The sequence below is a fragment of the Pristiophorus japonicus genome, chromosome 6 (genome assembly GCF_044704955.1).
Source record: "Pristiophorus japonicus isolate sPriJap1 chromosome 6, sPriJap1.hap1, whole genome shotgun sequence".
NCBI lineage: Eukaryota > Metazoa > Chordata > Chondrichthyes > Pristiophoridae > Pristiophorus > Pristiophorus japonicus.
Window position 1 is genome coordinate 265585720 of NC_091982.1, and position 24631 is coordinate 265610350.

The 24631-nt window shown below is 46.0% G+C and overlaps 1 protein-coding gene across 1 annotated transcript in view; it reads right to left on the minus strand.

Annotated features, from left to right (window-relative positions):
• The window catches only part of LOC139266311 (uncharacterized), a 45662-nt gene that overhangs the window by 16770 nt on the left and 4261 nt on the right, over positions 1-24631 (minus strand). Inside the window, exons 2-6 of the mRNA XM_070884131.1 lie at positions 20561-20659; positions 17958-18071; positions 15943-16038; positions 12243-12338; positions 8417-8512 (exon numbers count right to left, since the gene is read on the minus strand). Of these exons, the coding sequence (XP_070740232.1) occupies positions 8417-8512; positions 12243-12338; positions 15943-16038; positions 17958-18071; positions 20561-20659 (501 nt within the window). The remainder of the gene's footprint in view (positions 1-8416; positions 8513-12242; positions 12339-15942; positions 16039-17957; positions 18072-20560; positions 20660-24631) is intronic.

Here is a 24631-nt window from a genome sequence, read left to right on the forward strand (position 1 = left end):
AGGACCAGGGGCTAAGGGTGGCTTCCCTGGGCGCATTGCCCAGCTGAGCACACGTGTTGCACCTGCGAACACAAAGTTCCAGGTCTGCATCTATCCCTGGCCACCAAATGTTTCTTAGAACAGTATGTTACAGAACCTACAAGGGAGCAAGCTATCTTAGATCTGGTCCAGTGTAATGAGACAGGAATAATAAACGATCTCCTCATAAAAGATCCTCTCGGAATGAGTGATCACAGTATGGTTGAATTTGTAATACAGATTGAGGGTGAGGAAGTAGTGTCTCAACAAAGGGGACTACAGTCGGATGAGGGCAGAGTTGGCTAAAGTAGACTGGAAACACAGACTAAACAGTGGCACAACTGAGGAACAGTGGAGGACTTTTAAGGAGCCCTTTCATAGTCCTCAGCAAAAATATATTCCAGTGAAAAAGAAGGGCAGTAAGAGAAGGGATAACCAGCCGTGGATAATCAAGGAAATAAAGGAGAGTATCAAATTAAAAACCAATGCATATAAGGTGGCCAAGGTTAGTGGGAAACTAGAAGATTGGGAAAATTTTAAACGACAGCAAAGAATGACTAAGAAAGCAATAAAGAAAGGAAAAATAGATTACGAAAGTAAACTTGCGCAAAACATAAAAACAGATAGTAAAAGTTTTTATCGATATATAAAACGGAAGTAAATGTTGGTCCCTTAGAAGACGAGAAGGGGGATTCAATAATGGGAAATGTGGAAATGTCTGAGACCTTAAACAATTATTTTGCTTCGGTCTTCACAGTGGAAGACACAAAAACCATGCCAGAAATTGCAGGTCACGGGAATGTGGGAAGGGAGGACCTTGAGATAATCACTATCACTAGGGGGGTAGTGCTGGACAGGATAATGGGACTCAAGGTAGACAAGTCCCCTGGTCCTGATGAAATGCATCCCAGGGTATTAAAAGAGATGGCGGAAGTTATAGCAGATGCATTCGTTATAATCTACCAAAATTCTCTGGACTCTGGGGAGGTACCATCGGATTGGAAAGCAGCTAATGTAACGCCTCTGTTTAAAAAAGGGGGCAGACAAAAGGCAGGTAACTATAGGCCGGTTAGTTTACCATCTGTAGTGGGGAAAATGCTTGAAGCTATCATTAAGGAAGAAATAGCGGGACATTTAGATAGGAATAGTGCAATCAAGCAGACGCAACATGGATTCATGAAGGGGAAATCATGTTTAACTAATTTACTGGAATTCTTTGAGGATATAACGAGCATGGTGGATAGAGGTGTACCGATGGATGTGGTGTATTTAGATTTCCAAAAGGTATTCGATAAGGTGCCACACAAAAGGTTACTGCAGAAGATAAAGGAGTCAGAGGAAATGTATTAGCATGGATCGAGAATTGGCTGACTAACAGAAAGCAGAGAGTCGGGATAAATGGGTCCTTTTCGGGTTGGAAATCGGTAGTTAGTGGTGTGCCACAGGGATCGGTGCTGGGACCACAACTGTTTACAATATACATAGATGACCTGGAAGAGGGGACAGAGTGTCGTGTAACAAAATTTGCAGATGACACAAAGATTAGTGGGAAAGCGGGTTGTGTAGAGGACACAGAGAGGCTGCAAAGAGATTTGGATAGGTTAAGCGAATGGGCTAAGGTTTGGCAGATGGAATACAATGTCGGAAAATGTGAGGTCATCCACCTTGGGGAAAAAAAACAGTAAAAGGGAATATTATTTGAATGGGGAGAAATTACAACATGCTGCGGTGCAGAGGGACCTGGGGGTCCTTGTGCATGAATCCCAAAAAGTTAGTTTGCAGGTGAAGCAGGTAATCAGGAAGGCGAATGGAATGTTGGCCTTCATTGCGAGAGGGATGGAGTACAAAAGCAGGGAGGTCCTGCTGCAACTGTACAGGGTATTGGTGAGGCCGCACCTGGAGTACTGCGTGCAGTTTTGGTCACCTTACTTAAGGAAGAATATACTGGCTTTGGAGGGGGTACAGAGACGATTCACTAGGCTGATTCCGGAGATGAGGGGGTTATCTTATGATGATAGATTGAGTAGACTGGGTCTTTACTTGTTGGAGTTCAGAAGGATGAGGGGTGATCTTATAGAAACATTGAAAATAATGAAAGGGATAGACTTAATAGAGGGAGAGAGGTTGTTTCCACTGGTCGGGGAGACTAGAACTCGGGGGCACAGCCTCAAAATATGGGGGAGCCAATTTAAAACCGAGTTGAGAAGGAATTTCTTCTCCCAGAGGGTTGTGAATCTGTGGAATTCTCTGCCCAAGGAAGCAGTTGAGGCTAGCTCATTGAATGTATTCAAGTCACAGATAGATAGATTTTTAACCAATAAGGGAATTAAGGGTTACGGGGAGCGGGCGGGTAAGTGGAGCTGAGTCCACGGCCAGATCAGCCATGATCTTATTGAATGGCGGAGCAGGCTCGAGGGGCTAGATGGCCTACTCCTGTTCCTAATTCTTATGTTCTTATGTCAGAACGGTCCCATCCAAGCCAGCCTCAAATGGCCAGGTGGAATGAGCAGTGCAGATAATCAAACAGGGGATGCTCAGAATCCAAGGGGGTTCCCTGCAAAGCCGCTTATCACGCCTCCTGTTAGCCAATAGATCCCGACCACACTCGCTCACAGGGGTTCCACCCGCAGAGCTGCTAATGAAAAGGACGCTCAAAACCAGGTTATCCCTTATACACCCCTCCATGAAAGAAATTGTTGAGAGCAGGCGCCGGTCACAATGGACCCAAGTTTCCACATGATTCGCGCCTGATTTTTAGGAGCAACTGGTGGAGAACGGACTATTTTAGAAATCGCAATTCTCCACATTTTTTTTTCTGCAGTTCTAGTCAGGTAGAACAGTTCTAGTTTAGAACAGAATTTTTTCTTCAAAAGGGGGCGTGTCCGGCCACTGACGCCTGATTTGAAAGTTTCCACAGTGAAAACGTACTCCAAACTAAAGTAGAATGGAGCCAGTGAAGATTTTTGTAGAACTGAAAAAACCTGTTCTACACATTAAAAAATCAGGCGCAGGTTACAAATTAGGCGTCCAGAACGAGGTGGGGGGAGGGGAGGAAGGGAAGTCATTAAATTCGACAATAAATCCTTATTTATACTTCTACAAATATTATACAAATAAATCCAACCTGAATAAACATTTATAAGCCAAGAAAAGATTAAATAAACCATCTTCCTACCTGTGTGAAAGTGCTTCAGCCAGGGAGAATTCTGCAGCCGTTCGTGCCGCTGAGCGGGAGGGGGAGAGAGAGAGAGAGAGAGGGAGGGAGAGAGAGGGGGGGGAGGGAGGGAGAGGGGGAGGGAGAGAGAGAGAGAGAGAGGGGGAGGAAGGGAGAGTGGGGGGGGGAGGGAGAGAGAGAGAGAGAGGGGGAGAGAGAGAGAGAGGGGGAGGGAGGGAGAGAGAGAGAGAGGGGGAGGGAGAGAGAGAGAGAGAGAGAGGGGGAGGGAGGGAGAGAGAGAGGGGGAGGGAGGGAGAGAGAGAGAATGGGGGGAATGGGGGGAGAGAGAGGGGGGGTGGGGTGGGGAAGGGAGAGGTCAGGTCGGATCGGATCCAGTCCGGGAGTCGGGTCCAGTGGGGGGGGGGCGGGTCGGGTCGGGTCAGTCGGGGGCGGGGGGGAACGGGTGTCGGATCGGGTCAGTCGGGGGCGGGGGGGAACGGGTGTCGGATCGGGTCAGTCGGGGGCGGGGGGGAACGGGTGTCGGGTCGGGTCAGTCGGGGGCGGGGGGGAACGGGTGTCGGGTCGGGTCAGTCGGGGGCGGGGGGGAACGGGTGTCGGGTCGGGTCAGTCGGGGGCGGGGGGGAACGGGTGTCGGGTCGGGTCAGTCGGGGGCGGGGGGGAACGGGTGTCGGGTCGGGTCAGTCGGGGGCGGGGGGGAACGGGTGTCGGATCGGGTCAGTCGGGGGCGGGGGGGAACGGGTGTCGGGTCGGGTCTGGTCGGCGGGGGGGGGGGGGGGGAGCGGGTGTCGGGTCGGGTCAGTCGGGGGCGGGGGGGAACGGGTGTCGGGTCGGGTCAGTCGGGGGCGGGGGGGAACGGGTGTCGGGTCGGGTCAGTCGGGGGCGGGGGAACGGGTGTCGGGTCGGGTCAGTCGGGGGCGGGGGGGAACGGGTGTCGGGTCGGGTCAGTCGGGGGCGGGGGGGAACGGGTGTCGGGTCGGGTCTGGTCGGCGGGGGGGAACGGGTGTCGGGTCGGGTCTGGTCGGCGGGGGGGGGAGCAGGTGTCGGGTCGGGTCTGGTCGGCGGGGGGGGGGGGGGGGAGCGGGTGTCGGGTCGGGTCAGTCGGGGGCGGGGGGGAACGGGTGTCGGGTCGGGTCAGTCGGGGGCGGGGGGGAACGGGTGTCGGGTCGGGTCAGTCGGGGGCGGGGGGGAACGGGTGTCGGGTCGGGTCAGTCGGGGGCGGGGGGGAACGGGTGTCGGGTCGGGTCAGTCGGGGGCGGGGGAACGGGTGTCGGGTCGGGTCTGGTCGGCGGGGGGGGGGGAGCAGGTGTCGGGTCTGGTCCAGAGGCAGGGGGGGGGGGGGGGGGGAGCGAGTGTCGGGTCGGGTCGGGCGGGGAGCAGGAGCTGGCCGTGGGAGGAGCCTTATTCACGCAGCCCCAGTGAGGCCATTGGGCCAGGGCTAGGGGCTGCGTGCTTCGGGCCCCTCCCACACAGTTCGGCGCCTGGAGCTACTGCACTTGCGTGCCGACTGTAGCGCGCATGTGCAGAGGTCCCGGCACTGTTTTCAGCGCCGGGACCTGGCTCCGCCCCCCCCCCACAGCTCGTGCTGCGCTGCGCCGAGGGCCACAGGACCTGTAAGTAGGTGGAGAATACCGAGGATTTTTTTAGGCGCCGTTTTAGGCGCAAAAAACGGGCGCCCAGCTCGGAGGGGCGCCCGTTTATTTTCTTGTGGAAACTTGGGTCCAATGTGACTACCATGACAGGAATGCGAGGGCGCGATGTATTGATGTCAATGACACTGTCTTTGTCCTCAACTATGCTGCAGGGCCCAAATGGCTCGCAGGCACTGTGGTTGCCAAAGAGGGGAATAGGATTCTAGTCGTTAAACTTACCAATGGACAAATCTGCCGCAAACACGTGGATCAAACAAAAAGGAGGTTCAGCGACCCCATAGAAGAAGCAGAGGAAGAACACGATGTAGAATTCACTCCACCACAGGTGCCCGAACACCGGAACCAAAGGGAGGAGAGCCCAGTCACTGTGGGCAGTCCGGACAGGCCTGAGGCACCACAAACAGCAGACACTCAGGCCAGCGCCCAACAACCGGAGCCCCAACTCAGGTGCTCTACAAGGGAGCGTAAACCACCAGAGAGACTCAACCTGTGATCCCAATAAGACTTTGGGGGGGAAGTGATGTCATGTATTCAATTGTCATTGTAACCCATGTAGAAACTGACCTAAATTGTACAGCATGAGTACATTGACCACTAGGTGGTGAACTTGTGGGAGACACTCCTAACCTGGACTTTCAGGTATAAAGGGGGAAGCTTCATCACTTCAGTGCTGGAATAAAGGTAACTGGTCAGAGATTGACCTTCTCTAAAGTATGGGCCTCGCGTGCATTTGTACTGTGTAGTAAGGACATATCAAAGGATTGATGACATGTTCGAAGGATCATCAAATGAGGCCATATGGGTTGAATTGGACAACAGAAAAAGGACAATCACACTGCTGGGAGCACACTATAGATCCCCAAACAGTCAGAGGGAGATAGAAGAGCAAATATGTAGGCAGAGTTCTGGAAAGTGCAAAACTGTAGGGCAGTAATAGTAGGGGATTTCAACAAATCAAATATTAACTAGGATAGAAGTAGTGTGAAAGGTACAGTGTGTAGAATTCCTAAAATGCATTCAGGAGAACTTTTATAGCCCGTATGTAGCAAGCCTAACAAGAGAAGGGGCGGTTCTCGATCAAGTTTTAGGAAAAAAAAGCAGGGCAGGTGGAAGGGGTATCAGTGCGAGACAAATTAGTAATTTTTCCATTCTATTAAGTTGGACTTCGAGATTGCAATCGATTATACCTGTTGATTCTGGTGATGTCGTTGCTGTGGAATAGATCACAGTTGTAGTTTCTTCTGTTGAAGTGCTTCCTTCTAAGGTTCCAGATGATGTTGAAATGTCAGTAAACCAGGGCAAAGCTCTTCTAGATACCATCATCAACAGTGCAAACTGACCAACAAAGCTAATCAGCTGAACTCCAACAATTTGATTACCGTTGTGTTCGCACGAATAATGATTATGTAGTAGTGTAATTTGGAACTGAAGTGAATGAGGTGCTACTATATTCCCACTGATGCAGACCCCATGATATTTGGTGCAAGCTATCAGCATTCATTAAACTTTGAGAATTTTCATATTCATAATTAAAGAGAAGAATGTGACTGGATTGGTAGATTTTTAAATAGTATTAGGCATAAAAGCCGGAGCCAACACCTGACTTAATGTGATGTGACAAGAACGGTCTCATCTGTGGTCTGTGTCTTTGAAACCATTCTCTGACTAAGGAAATGCCACTTGGATTTTTCAGATGAGTTGAATGAATCAAAGGTGTTAATGTTTCTGCTGATGTGCTTAATAGTGATGGCTGAATTAGTATTATAGCAGTAGAAATGTAACATCATTAACAGACATGGTACTGTGAAGATACAAAATGCTTTTACTCTTTTGAAAAAAATTCTTCACTGGTCAATGGAAGACTATTGTCTGTTGGTTGATTGAAAAATGATATATCAGCAGGGAGGTTGAATGTTGTCAATTGGGATAGCAATGTGTATATCCGTTGTTTCACTTGTTGAGGCTAAAGTGGTAGAAGAAGTGGTTAATGTTGAGTCTGTGGAAGAGCTTTGTTCTGATGTTGAAAATGATAATGAATCCCCGGGGCCTGATAGTCTGCATCCCAGAATACTTAAGGAAGTGGCCCTAGAAATAGTGGATGCATTGGTGATCATTTTACAACAGTCTATTGACTCTGGATCAGTTCCTATGGACTGGAGGGTAGCTAATGTAAAACCACTTTTTAAAAAATGAGGGAGAGAGAACATGGGTAATTATAGACCGGTTAGCCTGACATCAGTAGTGGGGAAAATTTTGGAATCAATTACTAAAGATCAAATAGCAGCTCATTTGGAAGGCAGTGACAAGATCAGTCCAAGTCAGCATGGATTTATGAAAGGGAAATCATGCTTGACAAATCTTCTAGAATCTTTTGAGGATATAACTAGTAGAGTGGCCAAGGGAGAACCAGTGGATATGGTGTATTTGGACTTTTAAAAGGCTTTTGACAAGGTCCCACACAAGAAATCGGTGTGTAAAATTAAAGTACATGGTATTGAGGCTAATGTACTGACGTGGATAGAGAACTGGTTGCAGACAGGAAGCAGAGAGTCGGGATAAACGGGTCCTTTTCTGAATGGCAGGCAGTGACGAGTCAGGTGCCGCAGGGCTCAGTGCTGGGACCCCAGCTATTTACAATAAACATTAATGATTTAGATGAAGGAATTGAGTGTAATATCTTCAAGTTTGCAGATGACACTAAGCTGGCTGGACCTGTGAGCTGTGAGGAGGACCCGAAGAGGCTACAGGGTGATGTGGACTGGTTAGGTGAGTGGATCCCATAGAAACATATAAAATTCTGACAGGACTGGACAGAATTGAGGTTAGATGCTGGAAGAATGTTCCCGATGTTGGGGAAGTCCAGAACCAGGGGGCACAGTATAAGGATAAGGGGTAAGCCATTTAGGACTCAGATGAGGAGAAACTTCTTCACTCAGAGAGTTGTTAACCTGTGGAATTCTCTGCCGCAGAGAGTTGTTGATGCCAGTTCATTGGATATATTCAAGAGGGAGTTGGATATGGCCCTTACGGCTAAAGGGATCAAGGGGTATGGAGAGAAAGCAGGAAAGGGGTAGTGCGGTTGATGATCAGCCATGATCTTAATGAATGGTGGTGCAGGCTCGAAAGGCCAAATGGCCTACTCCTGCACCTATTTTCTATGTGTCTTTGATTCTATAATGTAGCTGTTGATGTTAAAAGAGATGTCAGTGAAACAAAGTAATTGTTCTGCTGAATGCAGCATGAAAAATGTCAAATAAGAAAGGTACGTTTAAGGCAATGAATTAAAACCATGGCAAAAATGGTGTGTTGTTTTGATACTTCATATCAGACTGTTCATGATCTCAATGTTAAACACACTGCATTAAATTGTAAGTATGTTGTTACTGGAGCTTTTTTCTTATACAAAGTTTACCATTACACAGTATCAATTTGTCTGGTTTAATGACATTCTTGACTTTTTGAAGCACCAGCTCTGGACAGTAGTGGTGGCTTTTGTTTTATGAAAGGAAGTATTATCAACATTAGTAATTTTTTCCTCCATGATGTTGGATTTCTAGATTGCAATCGATTATACCTGTTGATTCTGGTGATGTTGTTGCTGAGGAAGAGATCACAGTTGTAGTTCCTTCTGTTGAAGTGCTTCCTTCGAAGGTTCCAGATGATGTTGAAGCTGCTAATATGTATAGAAATGTCAGTAAAACAGGGCAAAGCTCTTCTAGATACCATCATCAATAGTGCAAATTGACCAACAAAGCTAATCAGCTGAACTCCAACAATTTGATTACCGTTGTGTTCACACGAATAATGATTATGCAGTCATGTAATTTGGAACTGAGGTGAATGAGGTGCTACTATTTTCCCACTGATGCAGACCCCATGATATTTGGTGCAAGCTATCAGCATTCATTAAACTTTGAGAATCTTCATATTCATGATCAGAGAGAAGAAGAATGTGACTGGATTGGTAAGTTTTTAAATAGTACTTGGCATAAAAGCCAGAGCCGACACCTGACGTAATGCGATGTGACAAGAACGGTCTCATCTGTGGTCTGTCTGTGTCTTTGAAACCATTCTTTGACTTAGGAAATGCCACTTGGGTTTTTCAGATGAGTTGAATGAATCAAAGGTGTTAATGTTTCTGCTGAAATGCTTAATAGTGACCTCTACCAGCGATGTCTCCGCAAGATCCTGCAAATCCCCTGGGAGAGCAGACGCACAAACGTTGGCGCTTTGTCCAGGCCAACATACCAAGCATTGAAGCACTGACCACACTTGGTCAGCTCCGCTGGGCAGGCCACATAGTTCGCATGCCAAACACGAGAGACCCAAAGCAAGCGCTCTACTCGGAACTTGTCCACGGCAAACGAGCCAAAGGCGGGCAGAGGAAACGTTCAAGGACACCCTCAACACCTCCCTGATAAAGTGAAACATCCCCACTGACACCTGGGAGTCCCTGGCCATAGACCGCCCTAAGTGGAGGAAGTGCATCTGGGAGGGGGCTGAGCTCCTCGAGTATCGTCGCCGAGAGCATGCAGAAATCAAGCGCAGGCAGCGAAAGGAGCATACGGCAAACCAGGTTCTCTGTCCCCCCCTTTCCCTCAACCACTATCTCTCCCACCTGTGACAGAGACTGTGGTTCTCATATTGGACTGTACAGCCACCTAAGAACTCCTGCTAAGAGTGGAAGCAAGTCTTCCTCAATTCCGAGGGACTGCCTATGATAATAGGGTTGTCTCAATTAATATTATAGCAGTAGAAATGTCACATCATTAACAGGCATGGAACTGTGAGGACACAAAATGCTTTTACTCTGTTGAAAAAAGTTCTTTACAATTGTTAATGGAAGACTATTGTCTGTTGGTTGATTGAAAAATGATATATCAGCAGGAAGGTTGAACATTGTCAATTGTTGAAGATAAAGTGGTTGAAGAAGTGGTTAAGGTTGTGCCTGTGGGGGAGCTTTGTTCTGATATTGAAGATGATGATGATGTAACTGTTGATGTTCCCCTATCTCGGGAGCCTCCTATCAACAAGAGCAGGCATTGACGACAAGATCCAACACCACCTCCAGTGCTCCAGTGCAACCTTCGGCCGCCTGAGGAAAAGAGTGTTTGAAGACCAGTCCCTCAAAACTGTCATCAAGCTCATGGATTACGGAGCTGTAGTAAACCCGCCCTCCTGTGTGGCTCAAAGATGTGGACTATGTACAGCAGACACCTCAAGTCAATGGAGAAATACCAGCAACGATGTCTCTGCAAGATCCTGCATATCCCCTGGGAGAACAGACGCACAAACATTAGCGTCCTCATCCAGGCCAACATCCCCAGCATTGAAGCACTGACCACACTTGATGAGCTCCGCTGGGCAGGCCACATAGTTCACATGCCAGACACGAGACTCCCAAAGCAAGCGCTCTACTCAGAACTCCTTTGGATTTTCAAAAGACTTTTGACAAGGTCCCACACAAGAGATTGGTGCGCAAAATCAAACCGCATGGTATTGGGGGTAATAAACTGACGTGGATAGAGAGCTGGTTGGCAGATAGGAAGCAGAGAGTTGGGATAAACGGGTCCTTTTCAGAATGGCAGGCAGTGACTAATAGAGTGCCGCAGGGCTCAGTGCTGGGACCCCAGCTCTTTGCAATACATATTGATGATTTAGATGAAGAAATTGAGTGTAATATCTCCAAGTTTGCTGATGACACTAAACTGGGTGGCAGTGTGAGCTGTGAGGAGGACGCTAAGAGGCTGCAAAGTGACTTGGACAGGTTAGGCGAGTGGGCAAATACATGGCAGATGCAGTTTAATGTGGACAAATGTGAGGTTATCCACTTTGGGGGCAAAAACATGAAGGCAGAATATTATCTGAATGGCGGTAGATTAGGAAAAGGGGAGGTGCAACGAGACCTGGGTGTCATGGTTCATCAGTCACTGAAAGTGGGCATGCAGGTACAGCAGTCATGAAGAAGGCAAAGGGTATGTTGGCCTTCATAGCTAGGGGATTTGAATGCAGGAGCAGGGAGGTCTTACTGCAGTTGTACAGGGCCTTAGTGAAGCCTCACCTGGAATATTGTGTTCAGTTTTGGAGTTTTGGTCTCCTAATCTGAGGAAGGACATTCTTGCTATTGAGGGAGTGCAACGAAGGTTCACCAGACTGATTCCAGGGATGGCTGGACTGTCATATGAAGAGAGACTGGATCAACTGGGCCTTTATTCACTGGAGTTTAGAAGAATGAGAGGGGATCTCATAGAAACGTATAAAATTCTGACGGGACTGGACAGGTTAGATGCGGGTAGAATGTTCCCGATGTTGGGAAAGTCCAGAACCAGGGGTCATAGTCTTAGGATAAGGGGTAGGCCGTTTAGGACTGAGATGAGGAGAAACTTCTTCACTCAGAGAGTTGTTAACCTGTGGAATTCCCTACCGCAGAGAGTTGTTGATGCCAGTTCATTGGATATATTCAAGAGGGAGTTAGATATGGCACTTATGGCTAAGGAGATCAAGGAGTATGGAGAGAAAGCAGGAAAGGGGTACTGAGGGAATGATCAGCCATGATCTTATCGAATGTCGGTGCAGTCTCGAAATGGCCGAATGGCTGACTCCTGCACTTATTTTCTATGTTTCTATGTTTCTGTGTTTCCTTCAGGGCAAACGAGCCAAAGGTGGGCAGAGGAAACGTTAGAAGGACACCTTCAAAGCCTCCCTGATAAAGTGCGACATCCCCACTGACACCTGGGAGTCCCTGGCAACAGATCACCCTAAGTGGAGGAAGTGCATCCGGGAGGGCGCTGAGCTCCTCGTGTATCGTCGCCGAGAGCATGCAGAAATCAAATGCAGGCAGTGGAAGGAGCATACGGCAAACCAGACTCCCCGCCCACCCTTTCCCTCAACCACTATCTGTCCCACCTGTGACAGAGACTGTGGTTCTCATATTGAACTGTACAGCCGCCTAAGAACTCATGCTAAGAGTGGAAGCAAGCCTTCCTCGATTCCGAGGGACTGCCTATGATGATGATGTTCAAAGAGATGTCAGTGAAAGAAAGTAATGCTCCTGCTGATTGCAGCATGAAGCATGTCAAATGAGGAAGGTAAGTTTAATGTCATGTATTAAAAACATGGCAAAAATGGTGTGTTGCTTTTATACTTAATATCAGAATCTTCATGATCTCAATGTTAAACACTATGCATTAAATTGCAAGTATGTTGTTACTGGAGCTTTTTTCTTATACAAAGTTTACTATTGGACAGAGTATCAAGTTGTCTGGTTTAATGACATTCTTGACCTTTTGAAGCACCACTCTGGACAGCAGTGGTGGCTTTTGTTTTAACAAAGTAGATATTATCAACATTAGTAATTTTTTCCCCCATGTTGTTGGATTCTAGATTGCAATCGATTATACCTGTTGATTCTGGTGATGTTGTTGCTGTGGAATAGATCACAGTTGTAGTTTCTTCTGTTGAAGTGCTTCCTTCTAAGGTTCCAGATGATGTTGAAGCTGCTAATATGTATAGAAATGTCAGTAAAACAGGGCAGAGCTCTTCTAGATAAGGGAGAACCAGTGGATGTGGTGTATTTGGCCTTTCAAAAGGCTTTTGACAAGGTCCCACACAAGAGTTCAGTGTGCAAAATTAAGGCACATGGTATTGGGGGTAATGTACTGATGAGGATGGAGAACTGGTTGGCAGACAGGAAGCAAAGAGTGGGAATAAACGGGTCCTTTTCGGAATGGCAGGCAGTGACTAGTGGGATGCCGCAAGGTTCAGTGCTGGGACCCCAGCTATTTACAATATACATTAATGATTTCGATGAAGGAATGAATGTAATATCTCCAAGTTTGCAGATGACACGAAGCTGGGTGGCAGGGCAAGTTGCGAGGAGGATGCTAGGAGGCTGCAGGGGGACTTGGACAGGTTAGGTGAATGGGCAAATGCATGGCAGATGCAGTATAATGTGTATAAATGGGAGGTTATCCACTTTGGTGGCAAAAACAGGAAAGCAGGTTATTACCTGAATGTTGAAAGATTAGTAAAATGGGAGGTGCAACGAGACCTGGGTGTCATGGGAGATCAGTCATTGAAGATAGGCATGTAGGTACAGCAGGCAGTAAAGAAAGCAAATGACATGTTGGTCTTCCATAGCGAGGGGATTTGAGTATGGGAGCAGGCAGTTCTTATTGCAGTTGTACAGGGCCTTGGTGAGACCACACTTTGAGTATTGTTTGCAGTTTTGGTCACCTAATCTGAGGAAGGACATTCTTGCTATTGAGGGAGTGCAGCAAAGGTTCAACAGACTGATTCCTGGGATGGCAGGACTGACATATGAAGAAAGACTGGATTGGCTGGACTTATATTCAGTGGAATTTAGAAGAATGAGGGGGGATCTCATCGAACCATGTAAAATTCTGATGGGACTGGACAGGTTAGATGCAGGAAGAATGTTCCCGATGTTGGGGACGTCCAGAACCAGGGGTCACAGTCGATGGTTAAGGGGTAAGCCATTTAGGACCGAAATGACTTGTAATTTCTTCACTCAGAGAATTGCGAACCTGTGCAACTCTCAACCACGGTAAGTAGCTGAGGCCAATTCATTAGATATATTCAAAAGGGAGTTAGATGTGGCACTTATGGCTAACGGGATAAAGGGTAGGGAGAGAAAGCAGGAATGGGACACTGAAGTTGCATGATTAGCCATGATCATATTGAATGGTGGTGCTGGCTCGAAGGGCCGAATGGCCTACTCCTGCACCTACTTTCTATGTTTCAATGAAGCATGTCAAATGAGGAAGGTAAGTTTAATGTCATGTATTAAAAACATGGCAAAAACGGTGTGTGCTTTTATACTTAATATCAGAATCTTCATGATCTCAATGTTAAACACTATGCATTAAATTGCAAGTATGCTGTTACTGGAGCTTTTTTCTTATACAAAGTTTACCATTACACAGAGTATCAATTTGTCTGGTTTAATGACATTCTTGACTTTTTGAAGCACCAGCTCTGGACAGCAGTGGTGGCTTTTGTTTTATGAAAGGAAATATTATCAACATTAATAATTATTTCCCCCATGATGTTGGATTTCTAGATTGCAATCGATTATACCTGTTGATTCTGGTGATGTTGTTGCTGTGGAATAGATCACAGTTGTAGTTTCTTCTGTTGAAGTGCTTCCTTCTAAGGTTCCAGAGGATGTTGAAGCTGCTAATATGTATAGAAATGTCAGTAAAACAGGGCAAAGCTCTTCTAGATACCATCATCAATAGGCAAATTGACCAACAAAGCTAATCAGCTGAACTCAAACAATTTGATTACTGTTGTGTTCGCACGAATAATGATTATGCAGTGGTGTAATTTGGAACTGAAGTTAATGAGGTGCTACTATATTCCCACTGATGCAGACCCCATGATATTTGGTGCAAGCTATCAGCATTCATTAAACTTTGAGAATCTTCATATTCATAATTAGAGAGCAGAAGAATGTGATTGGATTGGTAAATTTTTAAACAGTACTTGGCATAAAAGCCAGAGCCGACACCTGACGTAATGCGATGTGACAAGAACGGTCTCGTCTGTCTGTGTGTTTGAAACCATTCTTTACGTGGGAAATGCCACTTGGGTATTTCAGACGAGTTGAAGGAATCAAAGGTGTTAATGTTTCTGCTAATGTGCTTAATAGTGATGGCTGAATTAGTATTATAGCAGTAGAAATGTAACATCATTAACAGACATGGAGCAGTGAAGCACAAAATGCTTTTACTGTTTTGAAAAAATGTCTTTACAATGGTCAATGGAAGGTTATTGTCTGTTGGTTATTGAAAAATGATATATCAGCAGGGAGGTTGAACGTTGTCAATTGTCGAGGCTAAAGTGGTGTAACAAGTGGCTAAGGTTGTGTCTGTGGGGGAGCTTTGTGGTGATGTTGAAGATGATGATGATGTAGCTGTTGATGTTCCCCTATCTCGGGAGCCTCCTATCAACAAGAGCAGGCATTGAAGACAAGATCCAACACCACCTCCAGTGCTCCAGTGCAACCTTCAGCCGCCTGAGCAAAAGAGTGTTTGAAGACCAGTCCCTCAAAACTGTCACCAAGCTCATGGTTTACAGGGCCGCAGTAATACCCACCCTCCTGTATGGCTCAAAGACGTGGACCATATACAGCAGACACCTGAAGTCGCTGGAGAAATACCACCAACGATATCTCCGCAAGATCCTGCATATCTCCCGGGAGGACAGACGCACAAACATTAGCGTCCTCGTCCAGGCCAACATCCGCTGGGCAGGCCACATTGTTCGCATGCCAGACACGAGAGTGTGAAAGCAAGTGCTCTACTGGGCAGCTCCTCAGTACAAACGAGCCAAAGGTGAGCAGAGCAAATGTTACAAGGACACCCTCAAAGCCTCCCTGATAAAGTGCGACATCCCCACTGACACCTGGGAGTCCTTGGCTAAAGACCGCCCTAAGTGGAGGAAGTGCATCCAGGAGGGCATTGAGAGTATCCTCGAGTATCTTTGCTGAGAGCATGCAGAAATCAAATGCAGGCAGTGGAAGGAGCATACGGCAAACCAGACTCCCCACCCACCCTTTCCCTTAACCACTATCTGTCCCACCTGTGACAGAGACTGTGTTTCACGTATTGGACTGTACAGCCATCGAAGAACTCATGCTAAGAGCGGAAGCAAGTCTTCCTCGATTCCGAGGGACTGCCTATGATGATGATGTTAAAAGATATGTCAGTGAAAGAAAGTAATGCTCCTGCTGATTGCAGCATGAAGCATGTCAAATGAGGAAGGTAAGTTTAATGTCATGAATTAAAAATATAGCAAAATGGTGTGTTGCTTTGATATTTCATATCAGAATCTTCATGATCTCAATGTTAAACATGCTGCATTAAATTGCAAGTATGTTGTTACTGGAGCTTTTTTCTTATACAAAGTTTACCATTACACACAGTATCAATTTGTCTGGTTTAATGACATTCTTGACTTTTTGAAGCACCAGCTCTGGACAGCAGTGGTGGCTTTTGTTTTATGAAATGAAATATTATCAACTTTAGTAATTTTTTCCCCCATGTTGTTGGATTTCTAGATTGCAATACATTATACCTGTTGATTCTGGTGATGTTGTTGCTGTGGAATAGATCACAGTTGTAGTTTCTTCTGTTGAAGTGCTTCCTTCTAAGGTTCCAGATGATGTTGAAGCTGCTAATAGGTATAGAAATGTCAGTAAAACAGGGCAAAGCTCTTCTAGATACCATCATCAATCGGCAAATTGACCAACAAAGCTAATCAGCTGAACTCCAACAATTTGATTACCGTGGTGTTCAGACGAATAATGATTATGCAGTCGTGTAATTTGGAACTGAAGTGAATGAGGTGCTACTATTTTCCAACTGATGCAGACCCCATGATATTTGGTACACGCTATCAGCATTCACTAAACTTTGAGAATCTTCATATTCATAATTAGAGAGCAGAAGAATGTGATTGGATTGGTAAGTTTTTAAATAGTACTTGGCATAAAAGCCAGAGGACACCTGACGTAATGCGATGTGACAAGAACGGTCTCATCTGTGGTCTGTCTGTGTCTTTGAAACCATTCTCTGACTAAGGAAATGCCACTTGGGTATTTCAGACGAGTTGAATGAATCAAAGGTGTTAATGTTTCTGCTGATGTGATGTCTCAATTATAGCAGTAGAAATGTAACATCATTAACAGACATGGTACTGTGATGGCACAAAATGCTTTTACTCTTTTGAAAAAAATTGATTACAATGGTCAATGGAAGGTTGATTGAAAAATGATATATCAGCAGGGAGGTTAAACATTGTCAATTGTTGAGGCTAAAGTGGTGTAACAAGTGGTGAAGGTTGTGTCTGTGGGGGAGCTTTGCTCTGATATTGACCATGATGATGATGTAGCTGTTGATGGTCTCCTATCTGAGGAGCCTCCTATCAACAAGAGCAGGCATTGACGACAAGATCCAACACCGCCTCACGCGCGCCAGTGCAACCTTCGGCCGCCTGAGCAAAAGAGTGTTTGAAGACCAGTCCCTCAAAACTGCCACCAAACTCATGGTCTACAGGGCTGTAGTAATATCCGCCCTCCTGTATGGCTCAGAGACGTGGACCATGTACAGCAGACACCTCAACTCGCTGGAGAAATACCAGCAACGATGTCTCCGCAAGATCCTGCATATGTTCTGGGAGGACAGACGCACAAACATTAGCATCCTCATCCAGGCCAACATCGCCAGCATTGAAGCACTGACCACACTTGAGCAGCTCCGCTGGGCAGGCCACAAAATTCGCATGCCCGACACGAGATTCCCAAAGCAAGCGCTCTACAAGGCAAATTCCTTCAGGACAACCGATCCAAAGGTGGGCAGAGGAAACGTTACAAGGACACCCTCAAATCCTCTCTGATAAAGTGCAACATCCCCACTGACACCTGGGAGTCCCTGGCCATAGACTGCCCTAACTGGAGGAAGTGCATCCGGGAGGGCGCTGAGCTCCTCGAGTATCGTCGCCGAGGGCATGCAGAAATCAAGCGCGGGCAGCGGAAGGAGCTTACGGCAAACCAGACTCCCCGCCCACCCTTTCCCTCAACCACTGTCTGTCCCACCTGTGACAGAGACTGTGCTTAACGTATTGGACTGTACAGTCACCTAAGAACTCATGCTAAGAGTGTAAGCAAGTCTTCCTCGATTCCGAGGGACTGCCTATGATGATGATGTTAAAAGAGATGTCAGTGAAAGAAAGTAATGCTCCTGCTGATTGCAGCATGAAGCATGTCAAATGAGGAAGGTAAGTTTAATGTCATGAATTAAAAACATGGCAAAATGGTGTGTTGCTTTGACATTAAACATCAGACTGTTCATAATTGCAATGTTAAACACACTGCATTAAATTGCAAGTCTGATGTTACTGGAGCTTGCTTTCTTATACAAAGTTCACCATTACACAAAGTATCAATTTGTCTGGTTTAATGACATTCTTGACTTTTTGAAGCACCAGCTCTGGACAGCAGTGGTGGCTTTTGTTTTATGAAAGGAAGTATTATCAACATTAGTAATGTTTTCCTCTATAGTGTTGGATATCTAAATTGCAACCGATTATACCTGTTGATTCTGGTGATGTTGTTGCTGTGGAATAGATCAGAGTTGTACTTTGTTCTGTTGAAGTGCTTCCTTCTGTTGAAGTGTTTCCTTCGAAGGATCCAGATGATGTTGAAGCTGCTAATATGTATAGAAATGTCAGTAAAACAGGGAAAGCTCTTCTCGATACCGTAATAAATAGTGCAAATTGACCAACAAAGCTAATCAGCTGAACTCAAACAATTTGATTACCGTGGTGTTCACACGAATAATGATTATGCAGTCGTGTAATTTGCAACTGAAGTGAATGAGGTGCTACTATTTTCCCAGTGATACAGACCCCATGATATTTGGCGCACGCTATCAGCATTCATTAAACTTTGAGAATCTTCATATTCATAATTAGAGAGCAGAAGAATGTGACTGGATTGGTAAATTTTTAAATAGTACTTGGCATAAAAGCCGGAGCTGACACCTGACGTAATGCGATGTGACAAGAACGGTCTCATCTGTGGTCTGTCTGTGTCTTTGAAACCATTCTCTGACTTAGGAAATGCCACTTGGGTTTTTCAGACGCGTTGAATGAATCAAAGGTGTTAATGTTTCTGCTGATGTGCTTAATAGTGACCTCTACCAGCAATGTCTCCGCAAGATCCTGCAAATCCCCTGGGAGGGCAGACGCACAAACGTTAGCGCCTCGTCCAGACACTTGGTCTGCTCCGCTGGGCAGGCCACGTAGTTCGCATGCCAGACACGAGTCTCCCAAAGCAAGCGCTCTACTCGGAACTCATCCACGGCAAATGAGCCAAAGGCGGGCAGAGGAAACATAACAAGGACACCCTCAACACTTCCCTGATAAAGTGAAACATCCCCACTGACACCTGGGAGTCCCTGGCCATAGACCACCCTAAGTGGAGGAAGTGCATCCGGGAGGGCGCTGAGCACCTCGAGTATCGTCGCCGAGAGCATGCAGAAATCAAGTGCGGGGAAGCAGAAGGAGCGTGCGGCAAACCAGGTTCTCTGTCCCCCCCCTTTCCCTCAACCACTATCTGTCCCACCTGTGACAGAAACTGAGGTTCTCATATTGGACTGTACAGCCACCTAAGAACTCCTGTTAAGAGTGGAAGCTAGTCTTCCTCAATTCCGAGGGACTGCCTATGATAATAGCGATGTCTCAATTTGTATGATATCAGTAGAAATGTAACATCATTAATAGACATTGAACTATGAAAGCACAAAATGCTTTTACTCTTTTGAAAAAAGTTCTTACAATGGTCAATGGAAGACTATTCTCTGTTGGTTAACTGAAAAATGATACATCAGCAGGGAGGTTGAACGTTGTCAATTGTTGAGGCTAAAGTGTTGGAAGAAGTGGTTAATGTTGTGTCTGTGGGGGAGCTTTGTTGTGATGTTGAAGATGATGATGATGTAACTGTTGATGTTCCCCTATCTCTGGAGCCTCCTATCAACAAGAGCAGGCATTGACGATGAGATCCAACACCGCCTCCAGCGCACCAGTGAAACCTTCGGCCGCCTGAGGAAAAGAGTGTTTGAAGACCAGTCCCTCAAAACTGTCACCAAGCTCATGGATTACGGAGCTTTGGTAAACCCGCCCTCCTGTGTGGCTCAGAGATGTGGACCATGGACAGCAGACACTTCAAGTCGCTGGAGAAATACCACCACCGATGTCTCTGCAAGATCCAGCATATCCCCTGGGAGGACAGATGCACCAACATTAGCGTCCTCGTCCAGGCCAACATCCGCAGCTTTGAAGCACTGACCACACTTGATGAGCTCCGCTGGGCAGGCCACATAGTTCGCATGCCAGACACGAGACTCCCAAAACAAGGGCTCTGCTCAGAACTTCTTGAGGGCAAACGAGCCAAAGGTGGACAGAGGAAACGTTACAAGGACACCCTCAAAGCCTCCCTGATAAAGTGCGACATCCCCACTGACACCTGGGAGTCCCTGGCCATAGACTGCCCTAAGTGGAGGAAGTGCATCTGGGAGGGCGCTGAGCTCCTTGAGTATCGTCGCCGAGAGCATGCAGAAATCAAGCGCAGGCAGTGGAAGGAGCATGCGGCAAACCAGACTCCCCGCCCGCCCTTTCCCTTAACGACTATCTGTCCCACCTGTGACAGAGACTGTGTTTCACGTATTGGTCTGTGCAGCCACCGAAGAACTCATGCTAAGAGCGGAAGCAAGTCTTCCTCGATTCCGAGGGACTGCCTATGATGATGATGTTAAAAGAGATGTCAGTGAAAGAAAGTAATGCTCCTGCTGATTGCAGCATGAAGCATGTCAAATGAGGAAGGTAAGTTTAATGTCATGAATTAAAACATGGCATAAAGGGTGTGATGCTTTTATACTTAATATCAGACTGTTCATGATCTCAATGTTAAACACACTGCATTAAATTGCAAGTTTGTTGTTACTGGAGCTTTTTTCTTATACAAAGTTTACCATTGCACAGAGTATCAATTTGTCTGGTTTAATGACAATCTTGACTTTTTGAAGCACCAGCTCTGGACAGCAGTGGTGGCTTTTGTTTTATGAAAGGAAGTATTATAAACATTAATCATTTTTTCCTCCATGATGTTGGATTTCCATATTGCAATCGATTATACCTGTTGATTCTGGTGATGTTGTTGCTGTGGAATAGATCACAGTTGTAGTTTCTTCTGTTGAAGTGCTTCCTTCTAAGGTTCCAGAGGATGTTGAAGCTGCTAAAATGTATAAAAATGTCAGTAAACCAGGGCAAAGCTCTTCTAGATACCATCATCAATAGTGCAAATTGACCAACAAAGCTAATCAGCTGAACTCCAACAATTTGATTACGTTGTGTTCGCACGAATAATGATTATGCAGTCGTGTAATTTGCAACTGAAGTGAATGAGGTGCTACTATTTTCCCACTGATGCAGACCCCATGATATTTGGTGCAAGCTATCAGCATTCATTAAACTTTGAGAATATTCATATTCATAATTAGAGAGAAGAATGTGACTGGATTGGTAAGTTTTTAAATAGTACTTGGCATAAAAGCCAGAGCCGACACCTGACGTAATGCGATGTGACAAGAACGGTCTCATCTGTCTGTGTGTTTGAAACCATTTTTTACGTGGGAAATGCCACTTGGTATTTCAGACGAGTTGAAGAAATCAAAGGTGTTAATGTTTCTGCTGATGTGCTTAACAGTGATGTCTCAATTAGTATTATAGCAGTAGAAATGTAACATCATTAACAGACATGAAACAGTGAAGGCACAAAATGCTTTTACTGTTTTGAAAAAAATTCTTTACAACACTCAATGGAAGGTTATTGTCTGTTGGTTGATTGAAAAATGATATATCAGCAGGGAGGTTGAACATTGTCAATTGGGATAGCAATGTGTATATCTGTTGTTTCACTTGTTGAGGCTAAAGTGGTGGAAGAAGTGGTTAATGTTGTGTCGGTGGAGGAGCTTTGTTCTGATGTTGAAAATGATGATGATGTAGCTGTTGATGTTAAAAGCGATGTCACTGAAAGAAAGTAATGCTCCTGCTGATTGCAGCATGTTTCAAGCAGCGTGGGATCGAAGGGGGAGATAGAGGACTGAGCCGACCTGGGAGATTCAAATAGCGCGAGATCGGAAAGGGGAGATTAAGAAGCTAACTGGAGCAGCGCAAACAGCAACGTGGTTTCAAGGTGACTGAGTCGGAGGAGCTAGCTGGTGCAGGTGCAGAAGGTAAACAAAGGATTGAAAATAAATTGAAGTGTGACGTCACAGCCAAGAGGGTAAGTGATTGGCTGGTGGATTGGTGAGTATTTAATCTTTTTCTTTTTCTTTTCTGATCAATAGTTAACCTTTGGCGTTGGTACCAATTAGGTTAATTTAAGGGTTAAGTCATGGCAGGAGAGCCCAGACCCATGTCATGCTCCTCTCGTACAATGTGGGAAGTCAGGGAAGCTTCCAGTGTTCCTGACTACTATGTGTGCAGGAACTGTGTTCTGCTGCAGCTCCTGACAGACCGCATTACAGCACTGGATCTGCACATGGGTTCACTCTGGAGCATCCGCGATGCTGAGGATGTTGTGAATTGCATGTTTAGTGAGTTGGTTACACTGCAGGTAAAGGCTACACAGGCAGATAGGGAATGGGTGACCATCAGGAAGAGCAGTGGAAGGAAGTTAGTGGAGGGGTTCTCTGCAGTCGTCTCCCTCCAAAACAGATACACAACCTTGGGTACTGTTGGGGGAGATGACTCATCAGGGGAAGGCAGCAGCAGCCAAGTCCATGGCCCCAGGTGTGGCTCTGCTGTATGGCGGGAGGCAGGAAAAAGAGAGGGGGAGCTATAGTGATAGGGGATTCTATTGTAAGGGGAACTAACGAGAAGGGCGAACTGAGGGAAATGCTTATTAGTCAGGAAATGGTGTTAGGGAAATTGAAGGAACTGAAGGCCGATAAATCCACAGAGCCTGATAGTCCGCATCCCAGACTGTGCAATTGACTGTGCAAATAACTGTTAACAGATATGATGTAATTGTGATTACGGAGACATGGCTCCAGGGTAACCAAGGCTGGGAACTCAACATCCAGAGGTATTCAATATTCAGGAAGGAAACACAGGGAGGAAAAGGAGGTGGGGTAGCGTTACTGGTTAAAGAGCAGACTAATGCAATAGTAAGGAAGGACATTAGCGTGGATGATGTGGAATCTATATGGGTAGAGCTGCGAAACACCAAAGGGCGGAAACCGTTCGTGGGAGTTGTGTACTGACCACCAAACAGTAGTAGTGAGGTTGGGGATGGCAACAAACAATAAATTAGAGATGCGTACAATAAGGGTACAGCAGTTATCATGGGTGACTTTAATTTGCATATTGATACGGCTAACCAAACTGGTTAGGAGGAGGATTTCCTGGAGTGGAAAAGGGATGGTTTTCTGGACCAATATTTCGAGGAACCAACTAGAGAGCAGGCCATGCTAGACTGGGTCTTGTGTAACGAGAGAGAATTAATTTGCAAACTGGTCATACGGGGCTCCTTGGGGAAGAGTGAGCATAATATCGTACAATTCTTCATTAAGATGGAGAGTGACACAGTTAATTCAGAGACTAGGGTCCTGAATTTAAAGAAAGGAAACTTCGAAGGTATGAGATGTGAATTGGCTAGGATAGACTGGAGAATGATACTTAAAGGGTTGACGGTGGATAGGTAATGGCAGACATTTAAATATCACATGGATGAACTACAACAATTGTACATCCCTCTGTGGTGTAAGGAAAAAAGGGAAGGTGGCTCAACCGTGGCTAACAAGGGAAATTAGGGAAATGTGTAAAATCCAAGGAAGGGTATTATAAATTGGCCAGAAAAAGCAGCAAACCTGAGGACTGGGAGAAATTTAGAATTCAGCAGAGGAGGACTAAGCATTTAATTCGGAAGGGGGAAATCAAGTATGAGAGTAAGCTTGCAGGGAACATAAAAACTGACTGCAAAAGCTTCTACAGATATGTGAAGAGAAAAAGATTAGTGAAGACTAATGTAGGTCCCTTGCAGTCAGAATCAGAGGAATTCATAATGGGGATCAAGGAAATGGCAGACCAATTGAACAAATACTTTGGTTCTGTCTTCATTAAGGAAGTTACAAATAACCTCCCAAAAATACTAGGGGACCAAGGGTCTAGCGATAAGGGGGAACTGAGGGAAATCCTTATAATCCATTACAGCGACGTGGTTTCAAGGTGACCGAGTCGGAGGAGCTAGCTGGTGCAGGTGCAGAAGGTAAACAAAGGAGTACAAATAAATTGAAGTATGATGTCACAGCCAAGAGGGTAATTGATTGGCTGGTGAATTGGTGAGTATTTAATCTTTTTCTTTTTCTTTTTCTTTTCTGATCAGTAGTTAAGCTTTGGTGGTGTTACCAATTAGATTAATTTAAGGGTTAAGTCATGGCAGGAGAGACCAGAGCTGTGTCATGCTCCTCCTGTGCAATGTGGGAACTCAGGGATGCTTCTAGTGTTCCTGACTACTATGTGTGCAGGAAGTGTGTCCAGTTGCAGCTGCTGACAGACCACATTGCAGCACTGGAGCTGCGCATGGATCCACTCTGGAGCATCCGCGATGCTGAGAATGTTGTGAATAGCACGTTTAGTGAGTTGATCACACCGCAGGTAAAGGTTACACAGGCAGATAGGGAATGGATGACCATCAGGAAGTGCAAGGGAAGGAAGGTAGTGCAGGGGTCCCCTGCGGTAATCTCCCTCCAAAACAGGTACACCACCTTGTGTACTGTTGGGGGAGATGACTCATCAGGGGAAGGCAGCAGCAGCCAAATCCATGGCTCTGCTGCACAGGAGGGCAGGAAAAAGAGTGAGTGAGCTATGGTGATAGAGGATTCTATTGTAAGGGGAATAGATAGACATTTCTGCGGCCGCAAAAGAGACTCCAGGATGTTATGTTTCCTCCCTGGTGCAGGGGTCAAAGATGTCTCAGAGCGGCTGCAGGGCATTCTGGAGGGGGAGGGTGAACAGCCAGCTGTTGTGGTGCATATAGGTAACAACAATAGAGACAAAAAATGGGATGAGGTCCTAAAAGCTGAATTGAGGGAGCTAGGAGTTAAATTAAAAAGTAGGACCTCAAAAGTAGTAATCTCAGGGTTGCTACCAGTGCCACATGCTAGTCAGAGTTGGAATTGCAGGATAGCTCAGATGAATACAT